At 48.0% G+C, this 26,538-nt stretch overlaps 1 protein-coding gene across 2 annotated transcripts in view; it reads right to left on the bottom strand.

Annotated features, from left to right (window-relative positions):
- Positions 1 to 13,091, bottom strand: part of FANCC (FA complementation group C) — a 290,830-nt gene extending 277,739 nt beyond the window's left edge. For both annotated transcript variants that reach the window (XM_088470282.1, XM_088470283.1), the window contains exons 1-2: positions 12,910 to 13,091; positions 2,843 to 3,008 (exon numbers count right to left, since the gene is read on the bottom strand). In XM_088470282.1, coding sequence (XP_088326408.1) covers positions 2,843 to 3,004 — 162 coding nt within the window. In that variant the 5' untranslated portion in view covers positions 3,005 to 3,008; positions 12,910 to 13,091. The remainder of the gene's footprint in view (positions 1 to 2,842; positions 3,009 to 12,909) is intronic.
- Between the last annotated feature and the right edge of the window lie 13,447 nt (positions 13,092 to 26,538).

The following is a 26,538-nucleotide window of genomic DNA, read 5'->3' as shown; positions in this document are numbered from 1 at the left end:
TACTTTTAATGTTATAGCTTATTCCAGTTGTTCTCTACCTGCTTATACAACAATTTATAGCTACATCATAAGCTTTTAAAGTGGGTGCTGAACAGGGATAATGCACATGTAAAAAACCTGCTAACCATCTCCTGCTGTTGCAATAAACATAACATCTTTGTTTTACATGCACTGCTCACTCTAGACTTGCTGGGGCCATGCACAGAGACAGGCCACTGAGAGCCAACCTAATAATTGTAACAAAGCAACAACGCGTATCACAATATGGCATAGGCTGCTCATTATAGCGAGTGATAAATCATGGTTATTGCCCTGCTGCTGCAGTTACTGCTAGCAGGCCAGAGATGATGATGTTTACTATTGCTATTAACAAGCTACATTAACCCTAAATATAAGGACCTGCTGTCTGCCAGCAATTCCACCTACCAAACGACAAGTTTTGGGGACTAATTGTGTTGGCAAGGATTGGAAAACGTTTAGCATGCGAGTTAAAAACAGATTGAATTTGTGCTTCCGTTAAAATGTATCATCATATTCTATAAGAGACCTTTTTAGCTGAATACCTTATGTTGCTTGTACCATTTATACATACACCGTAAATAGTGTACATTTAAATGTCAATATGGATGAGCAAGAATCATACACGATAACAACAATTAACTATCAATATTATAAAACACAGTTTTAAAAACCTCAAGCACACATTTTCTTTTCCCCCTTGGATCTCAATTAGCCCCTAGCAGATGAGAACTTACTGGTACCTGGAACACATAAGCTGGTTACGCATTAAACTTATATCGGGCGGCCGGTACAAAATAGACGATCTGATGCCCGACCGCCCAATATGTCGCCTCCAGCTGCAATCCGCTGCATGGGGTCATAAATCACATCGTCATATTGAGCTGCATGTAGAGACGACCTGACAATGCGACTGACGACCAAATGGGAGCGCGCAACGGCCGACATAGTGGGTACACATTTGGCGATTTTGACAATATGACGGCCCAATCAGTCGGATCAGACCAAAAATCGTCTAATGTGTATCCACCATAAGGGGGAGGTGTATCAAACCTTCTAAAGTGGAGAAGTTGCCCATAGCAACCAATCAGCTAGCTATCATTCAGAAGTGCATAGTATACAATTCTAGCTACTGTAGAAGTTTATAGATGGCTAGATGGCTATGGACAACTTCTCCACCTGCCCTCTTTAGTCACTAACCCACCTGTATACTAACACACCTGTATGAGATTTATTAAACACAGTCATGTGCTCTGGTGAGTTTTATCACGCCAGAATGCAATCAGGATGTGCCTCAAAATATATAACATTGGGGGAGATGTACGAAGCCCAGAAACGGTATCAGCGCACATTATGTGCGCTGATACCGCTTCTCCCCGATGTATGATCGGGGGTCTGGGCGGTAAATGACAGGGGCGCTGTGCGCCGACGGCACGGCCATGTACGAAGTGCCGCAGACGGCAGGGCCATGTACGAACGGTCATACCGCATGCCCGTTCGGCCGGCTGTAGCTGTCGCTATCGACAGCTACAGCCTGGCGTTAGCCTATCTCCACAGCAGGGACAGCGCTTGCGAGATCCCGCAAGAGATCCCGCGCATGCTCAGTGGAGCCGGCCGGCAGAGAGACACAGCGCATCAGCACTAGGCTGATGCGCTGCTGTCTCTAGCGGGTAGCGCCGTAGGAGGGAGTTAACGCTCCCTCTCTCCGGCCGATGAGATGTTTATACATCTCATTGGTAGTGCTTCCCTGCTTCGCCTCGGTAAAGAGTTATAGCGGCACGTTAAGTGCCGCTATAATACATCTACCCCATTGTTCCATGTGGCGAAGAGGTTCTAATGACTCCACAAGCTACAGATCAATGCAAGAAGCAAACAACATTTTTCTGTCGATCCACTACTTAATTATGGAATTGAAATCTGGTCAATACAATATATACTACCGTATCTCCATAGGAATTTTAAGGTCCATATATGTAAAATTGGTACTACAATCTAGACTAAAAATTAAAATTAACAAATAAAAATTTTACCCTTGCACGAAAAGTATGGATCACAAAGGGCCTGATTCCGTGATTTATGCTACTGAAAGCAAAACTGCATTCTCACGAATTGCATTTGCTTAAGTAAGCTAGTCTTCCAAAGCATAGTCGAGCATAGGGACGCCCACTGCTGCCTTCTCATATCTGTCTGACGACGTGCAGCAGCGTAAACATCGGTAACATTGATCCAGATCAGGCAGTCACACAGCATGCAAGTGAAGTCTCACCAGCCGCAAACACTGCATCTCTCCTGACTCGCAAAGAACTCTTATGCTGTGAAGGAGATCGCAATGGCTAATTCATGCATGACCATGAAACCGTGTTTAAAAGGTCTGACATGATTAAGTTTTCTAACCACCCTCCCATTATCACCCCCAAACTCTGATTTCCTGACACTCACTTTGCGAATGGTTCCCCTGTACGAGTGTAATCGCAATGTAATTGCTATGAGTGAGCAGCATGGCTACTGCTCATGCGCAATTGCAAACAATCGCTCGATCTGTGTGAATATCGGCTTTGCGAAAATTTCTGAATCAGGCCCAAAGATAATATAATAGATCATATCTGTTCAACAGATTGAGGATATTTTTCCATGTTAAAACACTAAAAAGCAGCATACAATAAATCATGAAAGGAAACATATTACCTGAGTCATTTAATACTTATTTGTTGAAGAAATCGACACCAGATCAACAATAGAAGTCTTCTAACTTATTATTATATTTCATTTTTGAGAAAACCGGCGGTGCTATTAAAAGGCAATATTTTCTCAGTAAGCTACTTACCATATGTTTTAGAGTTTCATAAATCTGCAACAAGCACTCTTGTAATTCAGGCAAATTAAGGCAGATATCTTGTTTGGATTCCAATGAAGTTGTGTGACCCCATTGAATGGCTTTATTCACCCATGTGTCAAGGTTTAGCTCAGAGACTGGTTTGTCAGCCATTCTTCTGTAGATAGATAAAAGCCGTGAGAGAGAACAGCGAGTGGCAAATCAAGTCACATTAATTGTAGACTTTGTATATCTGAAATGAAAAAGGAACATGGTACAACACAATGGCATTGTTAAAAAATAAGAGTTATGGTAGACTTACCTTTGTTTCCATGAGGAAATGTGGTTGGAGTGATCCAGGCACCATAGAATTAAGCTTTCAGCTCCCAAGATGTCTCGGGTCCTCCTCCACATATGTCCCGCCCCTAACCACAGGCATTCAGTTTTTTAAAGAAGCCCAAGGCAGGAGAAGGAAAGCGGAGAAGGAAGGACAATGTACACCAGAAACACTCTCATAGAAGATGAGGGAATCCGTGAGCAAGAGAAAAATTACCCAATGCAGCCAGGTGCGTCAGGGTGGGTGCCCTGTAGACCCTATGGACCTCGAAGAAAAAGAGTTAACAAAGGTAAGTCTACCATAACTCTTATTTTCTTCTTCATGGTCCATAGGGGGTCCACAAGGATACCATGGGGATGTCCTAAAGCAGTTCCCCTAAGGGTGGGGACTCTCCTGAGCAGAAAGGAGAATCCGCCACCCAAAGGAAGCATCCTGAGAAGCAAAGGTGTCAAAGGCGTAGAACCTAACAAAGGTGTGGACAGAAGACGACGTGGCTGCCTTGCACAATTGTTGAGCAGAGGCACCACGTCAAAACGCCCACGATGGTCCCACAGATCGAAAAGAATGTGCTTTTGCTGTGTTTGGAACAGGGAGATCAGCCTGCGTGTAAGCCTGAGATATAGTCATGCGCAGCCATCTAGCCAGAGATTGTTTGTTAGCTGGCCAGCTTCGTTTTATAAAGTCAGATGCTCTTTTTGTGTTGTATGGTTTTCGTCTGTAGGCATGCAATGGTCAGTTGGAGATAGTGTTGTAAAACAGCTGGAGACTGTGCCAATATCAGTTGGTCATCCAAGTATGGCAGTATTCTGACTCCTTGACGCCTGGAGGTAGGCAGTCATAACTGCCATTATACTGGTGAAGACCCAAGAGGCCGTTGATAGACCAAACGGCAGTGTTTGAAATTCGTAATGTTGTTGCAGGACAGCAAATCGTAGAAATTGTTGGTGGGATGGCGTAATAGGCACATGCAGATACGCATCCTGAATGTCCAGGGAAGCCATAAAATCCCCAGGTTCCACTGCCAGAATAATTGACCGAAGAGTCTACGTACGGGTACATGGACAAACTTGTTGAGGGTTTTCAGATTTAGAATAGGGCGATGAGACCCATTTGGTTTCTGAACCAAAAACAGATACCTTGTTGAACTACAGGAACCGGATTATCACCCATGCCTGCAACAGGGAGTAAATAGCCTCCTGGAGGGCCAAAGCCTTGACAGATGGCAGAACTGCAGATCTTGAGGCTGCCAGAGTAGCCACTATCTTATCTAACTCTGCTCCAAAAGGTATGTTTCCATAAAAAGGCAGGGATTCCAGAGGCTTCTTGGATATGCTTTCCATGATCTTAACCAAAGGGCTCTACAAGCAACCGAAGCTGACGATGCTTTAGAGACCAGGAGTCCAGCATCTATTGCAGCTTCTCTCGTATGTGGGAGATATAGGTCAGGTATTCTCTGGAAGCATTTGGTAGAGTATCTTCCAATGCCCCCGTCCATTCTTCAACAGCCTTGGATACTCAGGCCGCAGCTGAATAACAGCTCCAGGCAATGAAAACACTGACTTAAGACAAGTTTCAAGTTTTCTATCTGTAGGATCTTTAAGGGAAGATACGGATGGTATAAGCAATGTAGCGCTGCTAACTAAATGCGTCACATGAGCATCCACAGTAGGAGGGACTTCCCACTTAGTAAATTCAGTAGGTGGGAAAGGATACAAAGATGCTAATCTTTTAGTAACATGGAACAGTTTATCCGTAATATTCCATGCTTCTCCCATAAGTTACGTGAGCTACTCAGAATTAGGAAACTCAGCTTTTACCACCCTCTGGTGTTTAAACACTGGAGCCTTAGGTCTAGGAGCTGGATCATCATCCTCTATATTTAGGAATGATTTGACTGCCCTCACCAAAGAAGGGACATCCACTGTAAAATGATGGTCCTCTCCTGAGATAGACCCTGGAAAAGAACCTGGCACATCAACCGACTCCTCCGATGATGCGTCTGAATCTACATGCTGAGCAGACTGACAAATTATATCATCCGCTTAGGCGCTTTAATGGCTACCAGTCTGTTTGCCTGAAACATTTGTTGAAACGCAGCAGCTGACTGAGCCGTACTCTGACTTGAGTGGGCATAAACATCCATCCAGGAAGGAAGTATAGGAATGGGTCAAACATGGCTGGAACTGCTGTGGGTATCCCATTATGGGAGGCAGTGTAGGAGCAGCCAAACAGTCCACTAGCTGCGTCATAACCTGAGACAAGGAGGACACCAAAGATGGCTCCTGTACAGGGGCTGGTAGACTGGACTGGTGAGGTGGATCTTTATAACAAATACCACACAAACCATCCTGTATAAAATCCTGAGATGACAAGCCCGCCAAACAGCTTTTACATGAAACCAGCACCGGGGGCCCAGTTTCCTTTATACCCTTACTTTCAGACAGAATAAAGAAGTCTAAATGTGACTGCCTTCACAAGTATCAATCAACGTGAAGTACAAGAAAAAAAATTCACAACACACCTGCAGCAAAGGGTTTGAGGAGAAATAGCAGTGATAGTTATAGCTGACAGTAAAGTAGTTGCAATGCCTATACCATATAGTTGCTATGGGCCTCTGGGGAGAGGTATACAGGGAGACTAGACCCAAAACCTCCTGAGACCAGCAGCTTCAGCAGAGCACTGATAGTGGTCGCTGGGCATCTCATATACAGAGGGGGATAGGAGGAGCAACCCAAACGCGGGAAAATCTCAGCTGGATCGGCGTCTGGGCTGGGGTAGGGGCTGCCGGGGATAGTCTACCTCTCCTATGCTGTATTAACCCCCCAGGTGCGCTGGCCTTATACATGGCCGCCGCCACTGTCCCCAACGCCAGACTCACTTGCCCCGTTGGTCTAGTGGGGGAGTGGACGCACCGGTCGCCTCACTACAGCAACCTCTTGCAAGTCTCCAACCGTCAGATGTACGGACTGCCACGTGGTTCCCCACGAGCAGGGAATCACCTTACCTACGTCCTCATGCTTCTGGCTGCAGTCCCATGATTGCTGCTAGCCAAACTCTGCTGGTGCCCGCCGAAATCACCGGATCAGTTACTGGTGTTGCGGTGCGGGCGGGGGTAGGTGGAGCAGTAGCACAGGCGTCCTTTAGGACGCCTAGCGCTGCTTGCTCTGAAGTAAAAAAAAAATAAAAAGCTTGGGATTGACTGAGCAGCCCCCGTTATAAAGGTGCGTCTGAATCCTGCCACATCAAATGAAAAACTGAATGCTTGTGGCTAGGTATACGTGGAGGACCCGATGCATCCTGGGAGCTGAAAGCTTACTGTTTGGTGCCTGGATCATTCCAACCACATTTCCCCATGGTATCCCTGTGTACACCCTATGGACCCTGAAGATGAAATAGGCTGATAAACTACTAGATATTACAAATAGAACATAATTAGCTGTATCTACAGTAACCTTACAGCAGTGCTTCCTAACATTTATGGTGCTGTGACATACCTGCCAACACTTATGCCACATCATTCACTACTGTGACAAGAGTATGAAAATACTACATAAAACTTGTAATTAAAGGACTATTAAAAATGCACTAAATTTCAGCTAATTTGCATATATTCAAATTGTTATTTTTCCATTACTCAAAAATTTTGAGACAAATGCTTCCTTGCATTATTATTACTTTTATTTATATGGAGCCACAAAGGGGAAACGCAGAAAACATTTCACAGTAAGAGGGTATTAGAGCTAAGGACCTTATTCAGATGCTAGAAAGTGGACGCTCGTTGCAGACAATGTTCGCTAATGTGCGCATGCGCATAGTTTGCAGTGCGCGTGCACAAACTAGTACGAGCAATCGTACAACCCAGTGGAATGAGTGACAGGAGAGGCAGTTTTTGGGTGGCAACAGGGGCAAGGCAGTAGTAACGGGGAAGTGGAGTTGCGGACGTAGGCGTACCAGAGTGTTTCAATGCCGTTTCAGAGGCGTGCATAATTAACAGGCAGCGTCGTAGTACGCATCACCTGGTAATTTTTACACAGAACTGCTCGCAGTGCTTGCGGCAGGGTACAGTCAACCACAAGCGCTGCTGTCTGATCCGATGGTTCCCGATGTACCGATGGTTGTATATACTTCCTGGAGATGACTAGCAATTTGCAGCCCCAATCGATCTGTGAAATCCAACATGTTGGGCAATCTGATTTAACAATTCCTATCACTTGCAATCTGCAGATTTTTATACACAATCGATTGCAAATTGCAGAATTTCCACAATCGATTGCTGATGTATGGGGGCCTTAACATGGCTCGGCACCTCCCATCAAAAAAAAAAAGTCTTGGGGGTGGACATACGAGATAAAAATTATTCTAGACACTGATGCGGATCCCGCTTTTTTTTTTGCTATAGATGATAAATATTGAAAGAAGCAGAAATGTAAAAAATTCTTAATAAAATGTACTGTACAGTATGTTGCCATATGGTTGTTCTGGACATATTAGTTTCCAAATCTAAGGTAATGAAACTTAAACTTATTCCAGGGGGCAGGAGGCTGGAAAGACATGGAGAAGGAGGCTGGAAAGACATGGAGAAAGAGGCTGGAGTAACAGTGGGGACAGGAGGTTGGAGTGACAGGGGGCAGGAAGCTTGAGAAACACAGGAGGCAGGAGGTGACACAAGGGAAGCTCAGAGAGGACAGAAACCTCCCGAGGAGCAGTAGGGCAAAAGCTTAACTGTTCAACAAGTCTGGTTGAACCTAAGTTGTATAATGATGACATTGGTTATATTTGTACACAAACAGGCATTATCCAGACCATGTGATCGCCTACATGAATAGTGAATACCAAATGAACACTGTCTTCCTAAGGAGGATACATATCTTCAAAGGTTATGTACTGCAGAGAAACCAGCATATAGAATAGGTGTAATTTTACTTAGTACACACAAAAAAACAGCACAGAATTGTTTTTTAAATGGAACGCCAAAGGGACTTTTCACCCTAGGCTCTAATTTGTCTAGAAATGTCCCTGTCTGGCTGCTAACCTGTAGGAGCTCCAAGAGAGAAGGGGGGAGCGGGTACTAAATGCCTTGGTCCAGGCATGTTGGAGGAGCCTGTGTCTGCCACCTCTCACAAGTATACTTAACTTGCTCTGGCAAGCAGGTTCCTTCCCCTCCGTGTCACCATCTTCCCAGTGACATCCTAGGGCAGATGGCGCAGCACAGTGAAGCAAAGCCTCTAGCAGTGTACAAATCTTTGTTTTTTAGTGCACATGCACCATATATTCCCAAATATCACTGGGAAAATGGCGCCACCAAGGAGAGACAAGCTTGCCAGAGCAAAGCAAGATGCTGATGCAGGGGGAATGATTGCACTGGTGTCCCCCTCCCTGAAACTACCCCTGACGGAGGGCTTTGCGCAGTGCCACACATACTATTTTATTCATATTTTTTTTTTCGTAAGGGGCGTGGCAATGCCCCTCCATTGAGCTACTCTCAACAGCCATGTGCGTGTGTGCCAAAACAATGCAGAAATTAGAGAAAAGCTGGATGTGACGGTTGATGCTAGATCCAAGTTGGCAGAAGCACTTCAGGCATCACAACTAGAGATGTGCGCCGACCCCTGTGTTTTGGTTTTGGAACTGAATCTCTCCTGGTTTGGGATTTTTTCCTTGGGGTTTTGTTTTTCGGTTTTGGATCTGTATTTTTTTCCAAAAAATTATATAAACAGCTAAAACCACATAATTTGGGCCTGTTTTTGTTCCTACAGTAATATTAACCTTAATAACAATCATTTTCAGGCATTTCTAACCACCTCACAATATTGATATCAGTAATTTTCACCAATATAGGCCAAAGGCTGCAGCGAGCTGGCTGGCTAAAGTAAGCAACTATAATAATGTCAGTCGGCAATGCCCCAAATTGTGCCAAATGTAAAGAGGTGCAAGATGGCATTGTCCCTCCCACCCACTCTTATGTGGGATATTAAAAAGGACATGCACAGTTTAACAAACCAAGCACTTTAGCTACTAGGACTGACACTTTCGTGGCTGAACTCCTTGGTTTGTTTGGGCCCCCACAAAACATTTTTTGGAAGGACTACCTTCAATTATTAAGGAGTAGGTTGATGATGAGGGTGTTGGTGGTGGAGATTGCATGTGCTGGTCCAAGCTGCTGATAGCTGATACTGGACTGCTTGTTATTAATTACAAATTATAATTTTGTTAAACAAATTGCATGAACTCGCTGCAAATGACGTAACAGGGAGGAGGTGCCTAGATGGTTAACGTCCCTTCCTCTGCTAACTTTGGCTTTACAAATGGAAACTGTCAGAATTTAGATTCAAATAATTCCACAGCCAAGACGTGGTTTTTCTGGCTTTCTTTTTATCATTAGCAAGAACTGCTGCCACTGGTGGCTGATTTACGCAAACCACATCCTCATCATCAACATCCACATTAGCATCAGCTAGGACACAAATTTCTCCCTCATCCTCCTTTTGTACTTCCTCCACACTATCATCCTCATTTTTTATTATTTCATCATCTAATACTAGTACAGCCGTCATGGCATCAGTGATCCGCTGTGAAACTAGGTGACAGCTGTTATACTTACTTCCTCTATCAAAGGACTGTTTAATAGTCAATTGTTTTTTTAAAATTACTCCTAGTAGTAGTCTTCTTGGTCCCTTTCTGGGATGAAGATACACCCCCAGCAGCAACAGAATTCATAAATAATCAAGGCCAAGGCCCTATCCTTTCCTTGCCACTTCTTGTAGTGAACAGCATATTGCCAATTTTTGTTTCTCTACAGCTGACTTAGCTTTACATTATTTTTGCTTTAACAGGGTAAAAGTTGTTTTTTTTTTTGCCTGACTTAAGCCCTGGTACATCAGCCTTCATAGATGATGTTGACGGCCTTGCATCGTCATCATGACTGCTGCCGGCAGCTACAAGACTGGTATGTGGATCCTGCTCTCCGGTCATGTGACTGTCCTCCATACTCACTACGCACACAACAAAAATTGTTGTTTTTGTTTTTTTGGGCAGCAACCGTTGACAAACAGCAACACAGCACACCTGCGCAGCTACGCCAATGACAGTGACAGCCAGGTGTGGCTGAGAAGCACACAAAAAAAATTGTTTATTTTTTGGCCAGCAGCCCTTTGACAGACAGAAGCACAGCACCCCTGCGCACCTACATCGATGACAGGTGTGGCTAACACGCACACACAAAAAATTGTTTATTTTTTGGGAACCAGACCCTCGACAGACAGCAGCACAGCATCCCTGCGCAGCTACGCCAATGATAGTGACAGCCAGGTGTGGCTGACACGCACAGTTTTTTTTTTCTCTGGGCCAGCAGCCCCTTGACAGACAGCAGCACAACACCCCTGCACACCTATGCCGATGATAGGTGCGCTAACACGCCACACAAAAAAATATATATATATATTTATTTATTTTTTAACACTGGGGTGTGTGAGGGTCTGGGTTTGTTGTGGACCTGGGGTGGTGACAGGAGCAGACACAGAAGCAGATTTAAATAAAAAGGTGGAGTTTTTAATAAGTGATTTAGCAGACATGGGAATGGCAAAAGAAAAAGTCCAGGTTCAGCACTAAAGTGCACTTGATAACTGCGGTGAAGCAAATGGGAGAATGTCCAGATAGTGACAGGCAGGAAATGTCCAGTATGCAGGTTTGGTGAGCTGTAACGAAGTGCAGGCAGAGGTATTGAAGTCCAGCTGGGAGTTAGAGTGTGAGGCAAGGTGCAGGGAAACAGCAGGTTAAAGTACTCAGGCAGGGGAAAGGTAAATGGAGGGTGCAGGGTGAGTCCAGCAGGTTTGGAGCAGGCAAGGTACAGGCTAGTAGCACTTCCAGGCAGACAGGTAAGGCACAGGTACTCTCTCTCAGCCGCAGCTGAGAAACACGTTGCACTGGCAATGAATGAAGGCTCTGGACCTTCCTAAATACCAGGTGCCGCGCTGTGACTGGCTGGAAACAGCACATGCTCCACCAGGATTGGACAGCTTGAATCACATGACCTGAGGCAAGATGGCGGCGCCCATGCCAAACGGAACGGAAACACCACCAGACCTCAGTGACAATGTGCCCGCACAGAACCACGCGCTGCCAATGCCCCTCGCCAAGCACCAGCACCGCTGCCAGAGACCCCTCGCCACAATGATCTCACAGGTAATACCCGGTGACCACCATGCCGAGAAACCCTGGCCGTGACAGGGTGAACCCCTGAAAAGAGGCAGCAGCCCCTTAACAGACAGCAGCACAGCACCACTGCACTGATGACAAGTGTGGCTAAGCTGACACCAATTTTTCTTATTTTTTTCACACTGGGGGTGGGTGAAGAGCACCCCTGAAGGACAGAGCACCCCCTGGACAACACGGCATTACAGCCAGTCCCTATGGACAGGACAAGTACAACAGCCAGCTCCTATGGACAGGACAACGACAGCCAGCCAGCCCTTATGGACACGACAACAGCCAGCCCCTCTATAGACAACAGCCAGCCAGTAACAAGTATTGACAATAACAACAGCACAATTCCCAGCTCCCTCTCTCTTCACTCTCCACAGCCAGAATGAAAAATGGTGGCGAATCACGGGACCTTTATAGAATCCAAAACCTGCGAGAATCCGACAGCGGGATGATGACGTTTTGCCTCGTTTTCAGATCAGAGTCAGGCGGGAAAACCCGAGCCGACTTGTATCTGCCTCGGATCCCCGAAGTCCGGGTGGGTCCGGTTCTCAGGGAACCAGACCTGCTCATCTCTAGTCACAACCACGTGACTGCTACGGCATGACCGGTCTGCTACCACTTTTACTATCCACGTGGACATAGAGGGGGAATATAAACATGTGGCAAGCCAGCCTCCTCCCTTTTGTAGCGGGTTACATGGTTGTGACATCAGAGGTCCTGTAGCCAACTTCGTTTTAGTCCTAACCATAATGTGACACCACGAGGAGTGCCATTTTGCAAACCTAAATGCTAATTAAATCTGGCACTATGCTTAGCCTATTATCTCTGATCGGGTTGGGTATGGGATCCCGGCGGTCGAGATGCCGGCGGTCAGAATCCCGACACCATTAGACAAGTACCTTAACGCGAACCCCTATGCCGGGTACACTCTACACAGTGGGACCCGGTGGGGGTACCAGCATCAGCAAGTGCATTCACACTTGCCGGAAGCAACGGAAGGGGCCATGAAGGGGCGACGGAAGGGGCCATGCTGCATTCGGCAGCATGGCCCCGCTAATGATATCGTCCGGGAGCGCGTATAGTCCGTGACATAGTGGGTACACACTAAAAATTGTGCCCAATATGTCGCTCTGATCCGCCAGTTGGTTCAGACGACATATCATCTAGTCTGTACTCAGCTTTACCCTTACGCCTCCCTCCCCGATGCCTGAACCTAACCTCCCCCCTTAGTGTCTAACTCCTGATACTTACCTTTGGGATACCGAAGGTCGGGATTCTGGAGCTGGGATCCTGACTGCTGTTGGGATTGCGGCGCCAGTATTTTGACCATTGGCATCCCGTCAGCAGGGATGCTGACTACCTCCCCTCTGATCGTGTGCTTAATTGTGACATCTCTTAAATTGTGTTTTTGCAAACATTAGGGATAGAACATGAGTACACATAATCTCCCTACACTACTACAAAGGCAAAAGTTATTCCAGGTAGAACTTTTTAGCTAGTGATATAAAGCAATGACTAAAAGACGGATGTCATCCCTCACCTTGCAGTGACCTGTCACTGTCAGTATGCGTCATAGATCGGGACAGCGGCGTCATATCACGAAGCGGGTACAGCTACACATGGCGATGATAATGACATATGTACAGTACAGTCAGTGTTGTTGTATACATACACATGCTGCCGCTGCGGCTCTCTCCCGCTCTGTCCTCACAGTACACTGTGCAGAACAGCAGCCCGGAAGATCCCGCCGGCCCAGCTGATAGGCTGCCAAACGTATGTGGGCGGGGCAGCAGGAATGGGACTTTCCCGCCCGGCAGACGGCACTGCCTGCCAGTGAGTGAGTGTGTTGGGGCTTCAGTGAGAGCCTCAAACGTCGCGGCAAGCGGGCCGCCTGTCTCCTGTGTGTGTGTGTGACCAGTGCTGCAGCACATCACAGTGTCGCACTAGTTGTTTAAGCCGCATTTTTTTTTGCTGCTGCTTTGTGTATGCAGTGAGTTACAGCATCTGCTGCTCGTGTGAGGTGCGGGTTTCCACCGGCAGCGAGCTGGAAATGGAGGCGCTTAGTGTGTGATATGACTACTGCTGTGGAAGATGACGCCAGTGGAAACAGCAGCTCTAGACGGCTTTTTTCATTTTATAGTAGCTGCCAGTCTGATTTCTAACAAGTGGGTATGTTTCTGCTTCTCACACAAACTTCAGAAGTGCAATAACGTGAGCTGAATGCTAATGTAGAACAAAATAAGAATTAAAGACTGCACGGATCTGTTCACACTGGTGGTTTCGTTTTTAAAACCACAAAAATGCTTTGAAACAACATTTTTGTTCTAGCTTTACTACTTTGTTAAATGATATTACTACTTCAGGGTCCATAGGGTATCCACAGGATACCTTGGGGTATAGGTGTGACGTAAGTTGCAGGGCACCAAAGAGTTCAGCTTTCAGCCTCCCAGGATGCACTAGGTCCCCCTCCTATACCCCGGGCCAAGGCACCTCAGTTTAGTTTGGTGCCCGGCCGGCGTCGGGTGCACCTGTCGGAGTGGGGGCTAGAAGAGCCCCTGAAGCTTTCTTCAGTGCAGCTGTGGCTGCACATCTGGATGTACAGCATGGACAGTCAGTCCTGATGTCCATGCTGTCTTCCCTACACCCCCGCCGGTACCGATCCGGGGATGCTGGTGAGCATCTGGGGTCACAGCTAGCGGTGACCCCAGATGTTCCGGACCATGGCCGGATCCAAGGGGGACAAAGGTAAGCAGCGGGGTCCCGCGGTGGGTCCCCGCTGGTCACATGGTCCTAAGTCCCCAGGCAGGGGGCTCCCTGGGGACTGGCTGCAGCGTGGAGCCAGGTACTGAACCTGCGCTTTCCACTACCCCCTGGGACAGCGGACCGCAGCAGAGCGGTAGCGCTGCGGCGTCCCAGGGGTTAAATGCATGCCAGGGGAGCGCGCCTTCCCTGTCTCACAGCCGGCGCCTCCCCCGCTGCACACAGCCCTCTCTGCACTGTGCTGACTGGTCCTGTGTCAGCGCTCCTCCCCCAGGCCAGCTTCTCTCTGCTCCTCGGTGGCCATCTTCTCTGCAACGCATGGTGAACGCTGCTGGAAGCCTGGAAGGAAGCATCGTGGTCTGGGTCCCCCCGCATACCTCTCCTCCGCTGTGGCTCAGGTCTGTGTATGCAGCGCTGTGTCCTACCAGGCCCTGTGTCTGTGTAGTTGAGTGATCAGCGCTGTTAGTGCAGGAATTGTTATTTCTCTGCATTGTATGTGACTGTGCTAGCGCTGCTGCCTGTAACTTTATCTTCTCAAAACTATCAGCTTTATTACTGTCCCTGTTCTTTCTGCTAAAGCCCTTGCGGTGCGGTGCTGCAGGGTGGTCTCTCGCCTATTTAATACTTAATTGGTGAGAGAGGTCACATACGTGGTGCCATCATGTCTGAAAGTGATTTTCCCCTCCGGCTACAGTGTACCACGTGCAAAGTACTGTTAGCGGAGGGGGAGGGTAGCGCGGAGGGCCTTTGCCGGCAGTGTTTGTCCATGGCGCGGCCTATTACGGTTACAGCACCGGTACAGGAGCCGCCCTGGGCTTGTTTCGCTCAGGCGTTAACAGCTTTAGTGGGCCAGTTAGCTCCGCAGCCCGCGTTTACTCCGATGGGTTTGTCCCAGCAGTCTGTGGTGTCGTCACCCATGCAGGGGTTCCCACGACAATTGGTGGTACCCCACAGTCTCCCTATTTCCCCGCTCCCGGGTTCTCAGGAGCCAGCGTGGGTTAACTCCCTGACGAGTTCTGTACAGCACTTGTCGGATGTGTTGCAAGGGGAGTCTGTGATGCGGCCTCATAAAAGGCCGGTGGCGTCTCTGTCTGCTCCTTATGAGGATGACGAAGGGACGTCTGATGATGGGGAGATTCTGGATCCTTACGATCAGGAACCTCTCCATACTAAGGACGCTGATGCTAAGTCCAAAGTATATATTCCTGGACTTATTCGGGCGGTCCGCACAGCCTTGGTGATTGAGGACGAAGTTCCCCCAGCGGCTAAATCTAAGTATGCCTTTTTCAAAGATGTGAAGGGCGATGCCACAGTCTTTCCTCTTTCGGGTCAGTTGGTGGACCATTTAGAGGAGGCGTGGAAACAACCTGGCAAAAGATACCAGCCGCAGAGACGCCTGGCGGTGGCTTATCCGTTCGCGGATAATTATTTTGCTAAGTGGGAATCCCCTCCACAGGTGGATTCTCACGTGACCCGTCTTGTCCGTAGTGCCACATTGCCGATGCCAACCATGTCCTCCCTTAAGGATGCTACGGACCGCAAGGTAGAAATCTGCCTGAAGTCCGCTTATTCCCTTGCAGGGGGGCAGCACGGCCGGCTATGGCCATTTGCTGGGTTGCCAGAGCGATGGAGCGCTGGGCGGATTCATTAGAGGCTTCTTTTGAATCCGACTGTCCGGCCGAACAGGCGGAGTTGATTGGCAATCTCCGTGATTCGGCCACCTACATCAACGAGGCGGCTCTAGACATTAGTACTCTGGTGTCTAGAATTTCTTCAGCAGCGGTAGCTGCTCGTCGCACCTTGTGGCTGCGATCCTGGAAGGCGGACGCAGATTCCAAGAAAGGTCTGGAAGCGTTGCCGTTTACCGGAGAAGTTCTCTTCGGTCCGGATCTGGATAAGATTGTGGCCACGCTGGCGGCAGCCAAATCTGCTTGTCTCCCGTCGGCCGCTGCTCCTTCTGGTTCGGGACCATCGTCCTTTCGGTCATCTAGGGCCCAGGGCAGGCCCAAACCACAGTCGTTTCCTCGACAGGCTGGCCCTAAGAAATCGGTCAAGCCCCGGAAACAGGCATGGAGTACCAGACGTCCGGCCCCCAAGCCAGATGACAAGCCTGCGGCCTGATGGTCCGGGCCTCCCTTTGGGGGATCCCAGGGTGGGAGGCCGCCTGCTGCAGTTCTCCCGGTGTTGGTCGTTCACTACGACAGACACTTGGGTTCTGGAGGTGGTCTCCCACAGGTACGCCCTCTCCTTCCGGCACAGACCCCCGGCTCGATTCTTCACCACGGGTCTACCATCAGACCGGAACAAGGCTACGGAGCTGCGGAAGGTATTGCACACTATGCTCCAGGCTGGAGTTATAGTGCCTGTTCCATTCTCCCAGAGGGGCCAGGGTTTCTATTAAAATCTATTTTTGGTACAGAAACCCAATGGGTCATATCGTCCGATTCTCAACCTCAAAGCACTCAACAAGTCTTTGCGGGTCCCGAAGTTTCGGATGGAGACCCTACGGTCCATCATTCTGGCGCTGGAACCTGGGGACTACATGGTGTCATTGGACATACAGGACGCTTACCTGCATGTCCCTATTCTTTTGCGCCATCAAGAGTTCCTTCGGTTTGCAATCCGCAGCGACCACTTCCAGTTTCGGGCGTTACCTTTGGCCTGACGACAGCACCACATGTTTTCACCAAGGTGATGGCGGTCATGGCGGCTTCTCTGCGGCTGCAAGGAGTCCGCATGTTGCCGTACTTGGACGACCTGTTATTGGTGGCAGGATCTCCAGAGCTCCTGTTACACCACTTGGACCTGACCATTGCACTGCTGCAATGGCACGGCTGGCTAATCAACTGGCAGAAGTCCACTCTAATCCCGTCTCGGAGGATTCTGCATCTTGGAGCCTTATTGGACTCGGGACAGCAAAGGATCTTCGTGACGGAGGACAAGATCTCTGCTTTACAGTCAAGGGTGCGCAGTTGTCTGCACAGCCGCCGGGTGTCCTTACACTCGGCGATGAGGTTACTGGGCTCCATGGTGTCGATGTTCGACATGGTGGAATACGCCCAGTTTCACTCCAGACCTCTGCAGCACCTGATCCTGTCCAAGTGGAACGGGCTGCCTCAGTCTCTGAAGTTCCAGACGATTGTGCTCACCCCGGAGGTTCGCCTGTCCTTTGCGTGGTGGTTAAAGACGACCCACCTCAACAAGGGACGTCCGTTCTGGGTTCCAAATTGGGTCCTGTTGACAACGGACGCCAGTCTTCGGGGCTGGGGAGCAGTTTCGGGTCCACACTTGTTCCAGGGCAGGTGGACGCCGACAGAAGCGGAGCTTCCAATAAATATCTTGGAACTCCGTGTGGTCTTCAATGCTCTCCTGCAGGCACAGCGGTTTCTCCAGGGTCACCCGGTGCAGGTCCAGTCGGACAACGCTACCACCGTGGCCTACATAAACAGGCAAGGAGGAACTCGCAGTCGGGCGGCTCTCGTAGAGGTCTCTCGGATCCTGGTTTGGGCGGAGCGCAATCTTCCGGCCATATCAGCGGTCTTCATCCCGGGAGTGCTAAATTGGGATTCGGACTTTCTAAGTCGCCAGGACGTTCATCCAGGGGAATGGTCCCTGCACCCGGACGTTTTTCAACTACTGGTGGACAGGTGGGGTCTTCCAGAAATCGACCTCATGGCGTCCCGGCACAACAACAAGTTGCCGGTGTACGGGTCTCGCACAAGAGACGAAGGGGCGTCTCTGGTGGATGCTCTGTCCGTCCGGTGGACGTTCCGGTTCGCATACCTGTTCCCTCCGGTCTCCCTTCTTCCACGGGTAATCCGGAAATTCAAACAGGAAGGAGGGACGCTCCTGTTGATAGCTCCCGCGTGGCCCAGACGGCACTGGTTCTCAGACCTTCAGGGTCTGTCCGTGGATAGTCCTCTGCGGTTGCCGCTACGACCGGACCTTCTGTCTCAGGGTCCTTGCCTTCACCCGGACCTGACTCGGCTGTCTTTGACGGCGTGGCTGTTGAGACGGCCATGCTGAGGTCCCGGGGGTTTTTCAGCTCTGTGGTGCGTACCATGTTACGAGCTCGGAAACCGTCTTCCGTGAGGATATACCATCTCGTGTGGCATACGTTCTTCCAGTGGTGTCGACCGAGAGGTTATGCACCGCGGGAGTTTCGTCTGTCTCGGATTCTCGCCTTCCTGCAAGCGGGACTAGATCATGGGCTTCGCCTTGCTTCTTTGAAGTTACAGGTTTCGGCCCTATCTGTCTGGTTTCACCGTAGGATTGCTACAATCCCGGATGTGCGCACCTTTATGCAAGGTGTTCTCCGTATTCAGCCGCCCTTTGTTCCACCTGTGGCGCTTTGGGATTTGGCTGTGGTCCTGAGGGCTCTCCAAGGACCGCCGTTTGAACCACTGGGCTCAGTGGATATTAAATGGCTAACAGCTAAGACTGTTTTCCTTCTGGCCATTGCTTCGGCCAGACGTGTTTCTGAGTTAGGGGCTTTTTCTAGTAGACCCCCTTTCTTGGTTTTTCATGGGAACAGGGCAGTGCTCCGCACTCGGCCCGAGTGTCTTCCCAAAGTTGTTTCCCAGTTTCATGTTAACGAGGAAATAGTTGTTCCGGCCTTTAACTCACCGGGTCTTTCCGTGGGTGAGGCCTCTTTGGATGTTGTGCGGGCCTTAAGGACTTATGTTGACCGCACTTCTTCGTTTAGGAAGTCGGACGCTTTGTTTGTCCTCTATGGCTTCTGTAAAAAGGGTTGGCCTGCTTCAAAGCAAACTTTGGCAGCCTGGATCCGTATGGCTATTTCTGAAGCTTATCTTCATGAAGGCCTACCGGTCCCTCCTTCTCTGAAGGCTCATTCCACTAGGTCTGTGGGTCCTTCGTGGGCAGCTCGACGTGGTGCCTCGGCAGTTCAGATCTGCAAGGCTGCTACGTGGTCTTCTGTCCATACCTTCGTGAGGTATTACAGGTTTGACACCTTCGCCTCTCAGGATGCTTCCTTCGGGCGGCAGATTCTCCTTTCTGCACAGGAGCGTCCCCACCCTTAAAGGATACTGCTTTGGGACATCCCCAAGGTATCCTGTGGATACCCTATGGACCCTGAAGTAGAAAATATGAGATATGGTAAGAACTTACCCTTGTTATCTCTATTTCTACGAAGTCCATAGGGTTCCACAGGACTCCCGCCCTGTCGCACCTGTGCTGCAGATGGGCTTTGCTCTGGTCACCGGTTTTCCGTCTCCCTCTGGTGAGAATGTGATTCTTGTATGTGTCCAGATCTTTGTTCTCTCTCTCTTCCTTCTCCTCCTCCGGCCTATGGCTTGGTAACTAAATGAGGTGCCTTGGCCCGGGGGCGGGGTATAGGAGGGGGACCTAGTGCATCCTGGGAGGCTGAAAGCTTAACTCTTTGGTGCCCTGCGACTGACGTCACACCTATACCCCAAGGTATCCTGTGGAACCCTATGGACTTCGTAGAAATAGAGATAACAAGGGTAAGTTCTTACCATATCTCATATTTTCTACTGCAGGGTCCATAGGGTATCCTCAATATACCTTGGGGTTATAGGTGATGACATCGGGCACTACAGGATGCACTGGGGTCCCTCTCCTATACCCCGCCCCCAAGCCTCAGGCACTCAGTTACGTCGGTGCCTGGCTCGGGAGTCAGAGCACCTCTAACGGGGGCTGTTTTGGGCCCTGAAGTTGTTGAGCAGCTGTGGCTGCACATCTGAGTGTACACCATGGACTGTCAGTATTGACGTCTATGTTGTCACTCCTCCACCCCGCTGGTACCAGAATGCCGGTACCGATCCAGGGATCCTGGTAGGCATCTGGGGGTCACAGCTAGTGGTGACCCCGGTGACCTGGACTTTGGCAAGCTTTACGGGGGACAAGGTAAGCGGTGGGTCACCGCTGGTATACACTGTCCTAAGTCCCCAGGCAGGGGGCATCCTGGGGGTTAATTACAGGCCAGGGGAGCGCGCCTTCCCTGCTGCACACGACCTCTCCACAGCGGTCTGAGCCATGTGTGCAGCCACTCCTTCCCCGGACCCGCCTCCTCGGTGGTGTAAAGTGTGGCAGATGCTGTTGAACGCTGGCATCGTGGTCCAGGTCCCCCCTGCATACCTCTCCACAGTGCAAGTTCAGAATATGTAGTGCTGTTTCCTACCATACTCTGTGTAGTTGAGCTCAGCGCTGATAGTACAGGGTTTATTCTGCATTGTATGTGACTTCATGCTGACGCTGCTGCCTGTACTTTATTTCAGACTGTCAGCCATTTTACCTATCCCTGTTCTCTGCTAAAGCCCTTGTGGTGCGCTGTTGCAGGGTGTTTAATACCTCACTATACATTTATTGTCTGTGAGGTGTGTCACATACAGCTCCGTGTCATTCATCATGTCTGACAGTGAACATGATTTTCCCATGCATCCAAAATGTACGATATGTCATGTACAATTGGTGGAGGCTGATGGGCAATCTGGGGTTATGTAAGGCGTGTTTTCTGCTCTCATGCCCTATTGCTATCTCTGTGCTGGAACCTCCCTGGACTTGTTTTGCTAAGGCACTTACAACCCTGGTGGGCCAGTTAGCGACGCCCCCTGCGTTTCCCCAGATGGGGTTTTTACAGCAGTCAATGGTGTCTCCTATACAGGGGTTCCCCAGATAGTTAGTGGTACCCCAGAGTCTCCCTCTTTTGCCCCCTCAGGTCGCACAAGAGCCTGCTTGGGTTAGTTCCCTGTCCACTATGGTGCAACAGTTGGATGTGTTACAGGGGGAGTCGTCATTGTGGCCGCATAAGCAACCTTTGCAGTCTCAGGCTGATCAGGATGATTTATCATCTGATGACAGTGAAGTTTTTGACCTTTCTGACCAGGAGCCTTTCCGTACTAAGGAGACGGAGTCTAAGGTCTAAATACCGGGCCTTATACGTGCAGTCCGTACCTTTGAGGATGACTATCTTCCCGTGACCAAATCAAAATATGCCTTCTTTAAGGATATTAAAGGTGACGCCACTGTATTTACTGCCTATCTGGTCAGCTAGTGGATCATCTGGAGGAAGCGTGGAAAACTCCGGGTAAGCGTTACCAGCCTCAAAAGCGCTTGGCTGCGGCGTACCCCTTTGCGGATAATTATTTCTCCAAGTGGGAAACCCCTCCACAAGTGGATTTGCATGTCACACTTCTAGTGAAGAGTGCTACATTACCTATTTCCTCCATGTCCTCCTTAAAAGATCCTACGGATCGCAAGGTTAAAATGTCTTAAATCCATGTATTCCCTTGCTGCAGGGACGGCCAGACTGGCTGTGGCCGTGTGCTGGGTGGCCAGGGCTATGGAGCGCTGGGCTGATAGCTTGGAGGCGTCTCTGAACACGGACTCGTCACCAGACCAGATGGAGTTGGTAGGTAATCTCAGGGATTCAGCCACCTACATTAATGAGGCATCTTTGGATATAGGTCTCCTTGCTTCCAGGATCTCCCGGTCAGATCGCCGCACTTTGTGGTTGCGTTCTTGGAAAGCGGATGCAGATTCCAAGAGGGGTTTGGAAGGTTTGCCCTTTAATGGACAAGTCCTATTTGGCCTTGATTTGGACAAAATTGTGGCTACTCTGGCGGCAGCCAAGTCTGCGTGCCTGCCGTCGGCTACGGTCCCATCAGGTTTGGGTTTTTCAGCCCTATAGAACCCAGGGGTACAGTCCTTTCCGAGGCAGGCAGGTGCCAAGAAACCTACATAGCCAAAGAAGCAGGCTTGGAGTACCCGACGTCCTGCTCCCAAGTCTGACGACAAGCCTTCAGCCTGACGGGATAGGCCTCTCTTTGGGGGACCACAGTGAGAGGCCGACCTCAATTCGCCCAGTGTTGGCGTCTGACCACCTCAGACACTTGGGTAAGAGAAGTAGTTTCTTGGGTACGCCCTCCTTCCGGCGGAGGCCTCCCAGCCGGTTTTTCACCACGGGTCTTCAGTCCAATCAGGACAAGGCCCTGGAGTTCAAAAAGGTATTGCACTCTATGCTCCAGACTGGGGTCATAGTGCCGGTTCCTTTGTCTCAGAGAGGATTGGGGTATTACTCCAATCTTTTTCTGGTACAGAAACCCAGATTTGCTCTGGTCACCGGTTTTTCCGTCTCCTGGTGAGAATGTGATTTCTTGTGTGTTCCAGACTTTCTTCTCTCTTTTTCTCCTCTAGCCTATGGCTTGTGACGTAACTGAGTGCCTGAGGCTCGGGGGTGGGGTATAGGAGTGGGAGCCCAGTGCATCCTGGGAAGATGAAAAATTTTAACACTGTGGTGCCCAATGCCTGACATCATCACCTATACCCCAAGGTATCCTGTGGAACCCTATGGACTTCGTAGAAATAGAGATAACAATGGTAAGTTCTTATCATATCTCTTATTGTTTTCTTGTATATAAAAGATATGCTTTTTTACAATAAAAGAATAACCCTTTTTAATACCGTTATTAACCATATGTGAATAAAATGCACATTAACCGTGCCATCAGTGGTTATTGATGGCATGCAACCATCAATGGCTATTTATGTTGTGGTGAATGTTATGGAGTGGGCCACCCCTCCCCCTCTGTGGAAAAAAAATTGCTGCATCACAGCTATTAATGGAAAAAAATCTGGCAAACAATCAATGTTGGTTTACCAACGATGGTCGATAACATTACTACATTATGGAGCTGACTTGTTGGTGACGAGTTTGAATTAAGTTAAGCAAAACACAGAAATATATTTCTGCACATATGTAGTGTGTTTCTGCAAAGGCAGCATATGCTCGTGGTTTACAACATGTCGTCGTCATCAGCTCATAAGTACCAGCCCTTTAGCAAGTGCAAAAAATACAGCTATTGTGTTTCTTCGGGTCTCCATATGTGTAATGCAAAGTTAAACGCATTTGCGGTACCATGCTACTCACACCTTCCACATATTGGACACATAAAATGTAAGATTAAAACTACTAAGCAGATAAGCAAATAACTTGACGTCCATATGCAAACTTAACACATTAGAATATATATTTTTTTTAAATGTACACTGCAATATATAGAACTTTTTTTCAGAACACTAAAAAATGTTTTAAAATGCAGATGTTTGTATGTTGAATAAACACTATTTTTGTAAAAAGAAACATCTTACCGTGCATTATGAGAATAGCAAATGTGTATAAGCAGGCCCGGCACCACCATTAGGAAGCTACCTAAAGGTGACCACACACTAGGCAATATTTTACACGATCAGCCTGATTCCAACGCATCGGGACGACAGATCGTGTAAAATATGTCCTAATCGTGAGTCTCTACTCACGATGCCGATGCGCGTACCCGCTGGTCGTACATGGCATCTTCAGATCTTGCCCGCTGCAGGCAAGATCTGAAAATCATTTCACCATGCACTGGAATAGTATAGGATGCACGATAGATAGTGAGTCAATTTGGTTTGTTTTTAACACCAAATCGTGCCCACGACTGCAGGGGGAGAAATCCGACACGATATCGGATCGTGATCTGAACGCCTATAGTGTATGGGCACCTTAAGGGTACCAGCCACAGGAGTCAGTTGAACTAAAAAATTAAGGATGTCAGTCACATCAGCCAACACATGACTGTGCAAGGTTTCCACAATGCGTCCGGCCGGGCTGTCAGCGGCGCAGGCTGTGGTGAGCCATGTATAAGTTACAGTGTATAAACCAATTAAATATATATAATATAAATTTTAAATAACACACAAATGATTCTTATTTTGATTTTAAAAAACATAACTGGTCTGTAAAGCCATCAGAACACACAGCAGAATGATGTGTAGCCGGCCAATGCGACGGCAAGTGCATACACACTTGCACGATATAGATATATATATATATATATATAGATATATATATATAAGCAATTGCACACAAAAAGAATGTATTATGATTTATGAGGTCTACAGGTGTATGAAAATTTATACATGTGTTCTAATTGTATATGAGTGTGTGTGCCTGATTTCGTGCTGCCAAGCCCCTGATATCAAGACCCAGGGACCTGCAGTATAAAAAAACCCAGGGATAATTCTAAAGTTAGTGCGTAGGTACAAGCATACAGTATGTATGTAATATTCACAATTTGTAAATGAGGCATTGGACAAACAGTAGGACACCAATGTGCGTTTTGTTGTGGCTTTTACAAGGTCAAACACTCATTTACAATTATGCCTGATATGTAAATTTTGTTCCACGGCTTCAGGCACGCTGTGTAACAATGGCCTGTGGGTAAGAGTCAGACAGACTCACTGAGTTTCAACCAAGTCTGCAACAGCATATGCTGGTGAGCAAACATTTGTTGTGATGCAGAATCAGCGGTTACCGGCTTGTGGCTCTATACCGGTGGATCCAGGGATAGGAGATCAAACAGGTGTCTCGGGTCCCAGCTCACTGTCCAGCAGCAGTGGCGGGTGCACCATCACTTGCTGCAGCGCAGGCTGAGGGGTATCAGATGGGAGCCTTCCAGTCCCCTAGTGCAAATGTTAAAAAGGCTCCTGGGACAGACCTGAACAATGCTGCAGCAGCAGTGGGTGCACCACTGCAGATCTGCAGTGAAAGATCAGCAGTCACACTTGTTTTCCTCTGTGATACACAAACGCTGCTGTATATGTTATAGATATAGGAGCCCCTTCAGGACTTGGCGCCCGGAGGCAGACGCCTCCATTGTCTCTGGGAGTTACGCCCCTGCGTAGACTTACAGATCACTTGTGTGTTCAAAAAATGCTTAAGATTACTGCATACTTCATCCATCTGTTAATTTGGCCAGAACTCTATAAGCATGCAGCCTATTGCTCCATCACATTTAAAAACTTTGCTGCTGCATAGAAACCTTCCTTGACATTCTGCCAATCTCCCTGATATCTTGGATAAATAAATACATTCTCTAACATGTCAGTGAATGGCATAAATAACAATAAGACAAAATCTAGTGGGCTATGAAATTCACCTACTGCTGCAATCATTTAGTTATGCCCAATTCTAAAATTCCAATTTTTTTTGTATGTGTGTGGTGATCAAGGTCTTCCTTGACCAATTCATTGAGTGCCATAATAGCAACCAAAGGCATTCAGATACTGTTCTCTTCTTAAAGCTTTCTAGTGTTTGTTGTTTATGAAGATTCAAGGTTTTCAAAGGTGACTTCTGCGCTGTGTACCTTCAGTAACCACTGAATGTGCTACAACTAACTGCTTTCATGTACATATTCTTAGAGGTATTCCAGAAAAAGCTCCATTATGGTAGCAATATCTCTGAGTCAATATAGAATTTTTTGAATCTTTTAAAATAAAAATAAGCCAAAAATATTATACACACATCAGAAGGTTGGAGCTAACATAGCTTATAGCTTTGTAGGTAATTTACATAATGGGCCTAAATCAGAGGTGGATGCTGCTGCGTCTCCTCTTGTATCTGTTGCCAGAGTCGCGGCTGCAATAATATGCAATTGCTAGTTTTAGTCTTCAAACAATTAAGTGAACACGTAAGTGCGCTCTTAACCCCTTACTGTGTGTGCGGATTGATGGTATGTAGAATAATGAGAATGGTAATATGTGGTCGCTAAATATAAGTGGTACATGAGTTGCATACCGAACAAAACGGGTGCAGTGGTTTTTCACAATATTGATGACTGGAAAAGGGTGCAACGATGGTTCAGTAAACCAGTATGAATCGATGTACGGGATGCAAGAGCCACAACCGTTCACAACAATCTTTCTGACGTGGAAAGCCAGAGTTTGTCAGGTAGTCCGGGCACTCACCAGCGCGCCTTCCAGTAGGACACTGTGTCTAGAGCAGCACCTCCAAGTGTACTCCAGCATTATTCTCAGTACTCCTTACCCTTAGAATTACATCCCGGGCAACGGTATTGCACAAACGCACCTTGCAACACTGTTAACCGGTTAAGTGCGGAACGCTAACAATAATTGACTTTGGACATATCCTTACACTTTCTGCTGTGGTCTCCAGACCTAACCTATTGGAACTCATTAACTAGTCTTTTCAACAAGACTAAACACATTGCAGTTATCGTTCAATTATATTAACTTTTTTTTAAAATGCTTCCTCTTTTTTTGGATTTGTTATACTGGGGATTCTAATCCCCTCCCCTTTCCGGCCCTTTATACCTGACAATACCAATACTCACCTATTTGTTCCTATATATAATGATCATTACCTTGATTGTTCACCCTGCAGTATATTAGTGTTGTGTATGTCTTATTTTCCATGTCATTTGTTAAGTAAAGACTGTTCACATACTTTTAAACATTGTCCTTTCACAACAAGGGGTTAAGAGCGCACTTACAACTTAATTCTTTGGTTACTTATAGAAGGCCAAACACCCTTCTATTTAAGTGCAGCCCTCCCTGCCCATCTACACTAAAGTCCAGTGCGCAATTA

This window comes from Taudactylus pleione, unplaced genomic scaffold, assembly GCF_031769625.1.
Source record: "Taudactylus pleione unplaced genomic scaffold, aTauple2 ptg000095l, whole genome shotgun sequence".
Taxonomy (NCBI): domain Eukaryota; kingdom Metazoa; phylum Chordata; class Amphibia; order Anura; family Myobatrachidae; genus Taudactylus; species Taudactylus pleione.
This window is presented reverse-complemented; position numbering and strand designations above follow the sequence as displayed.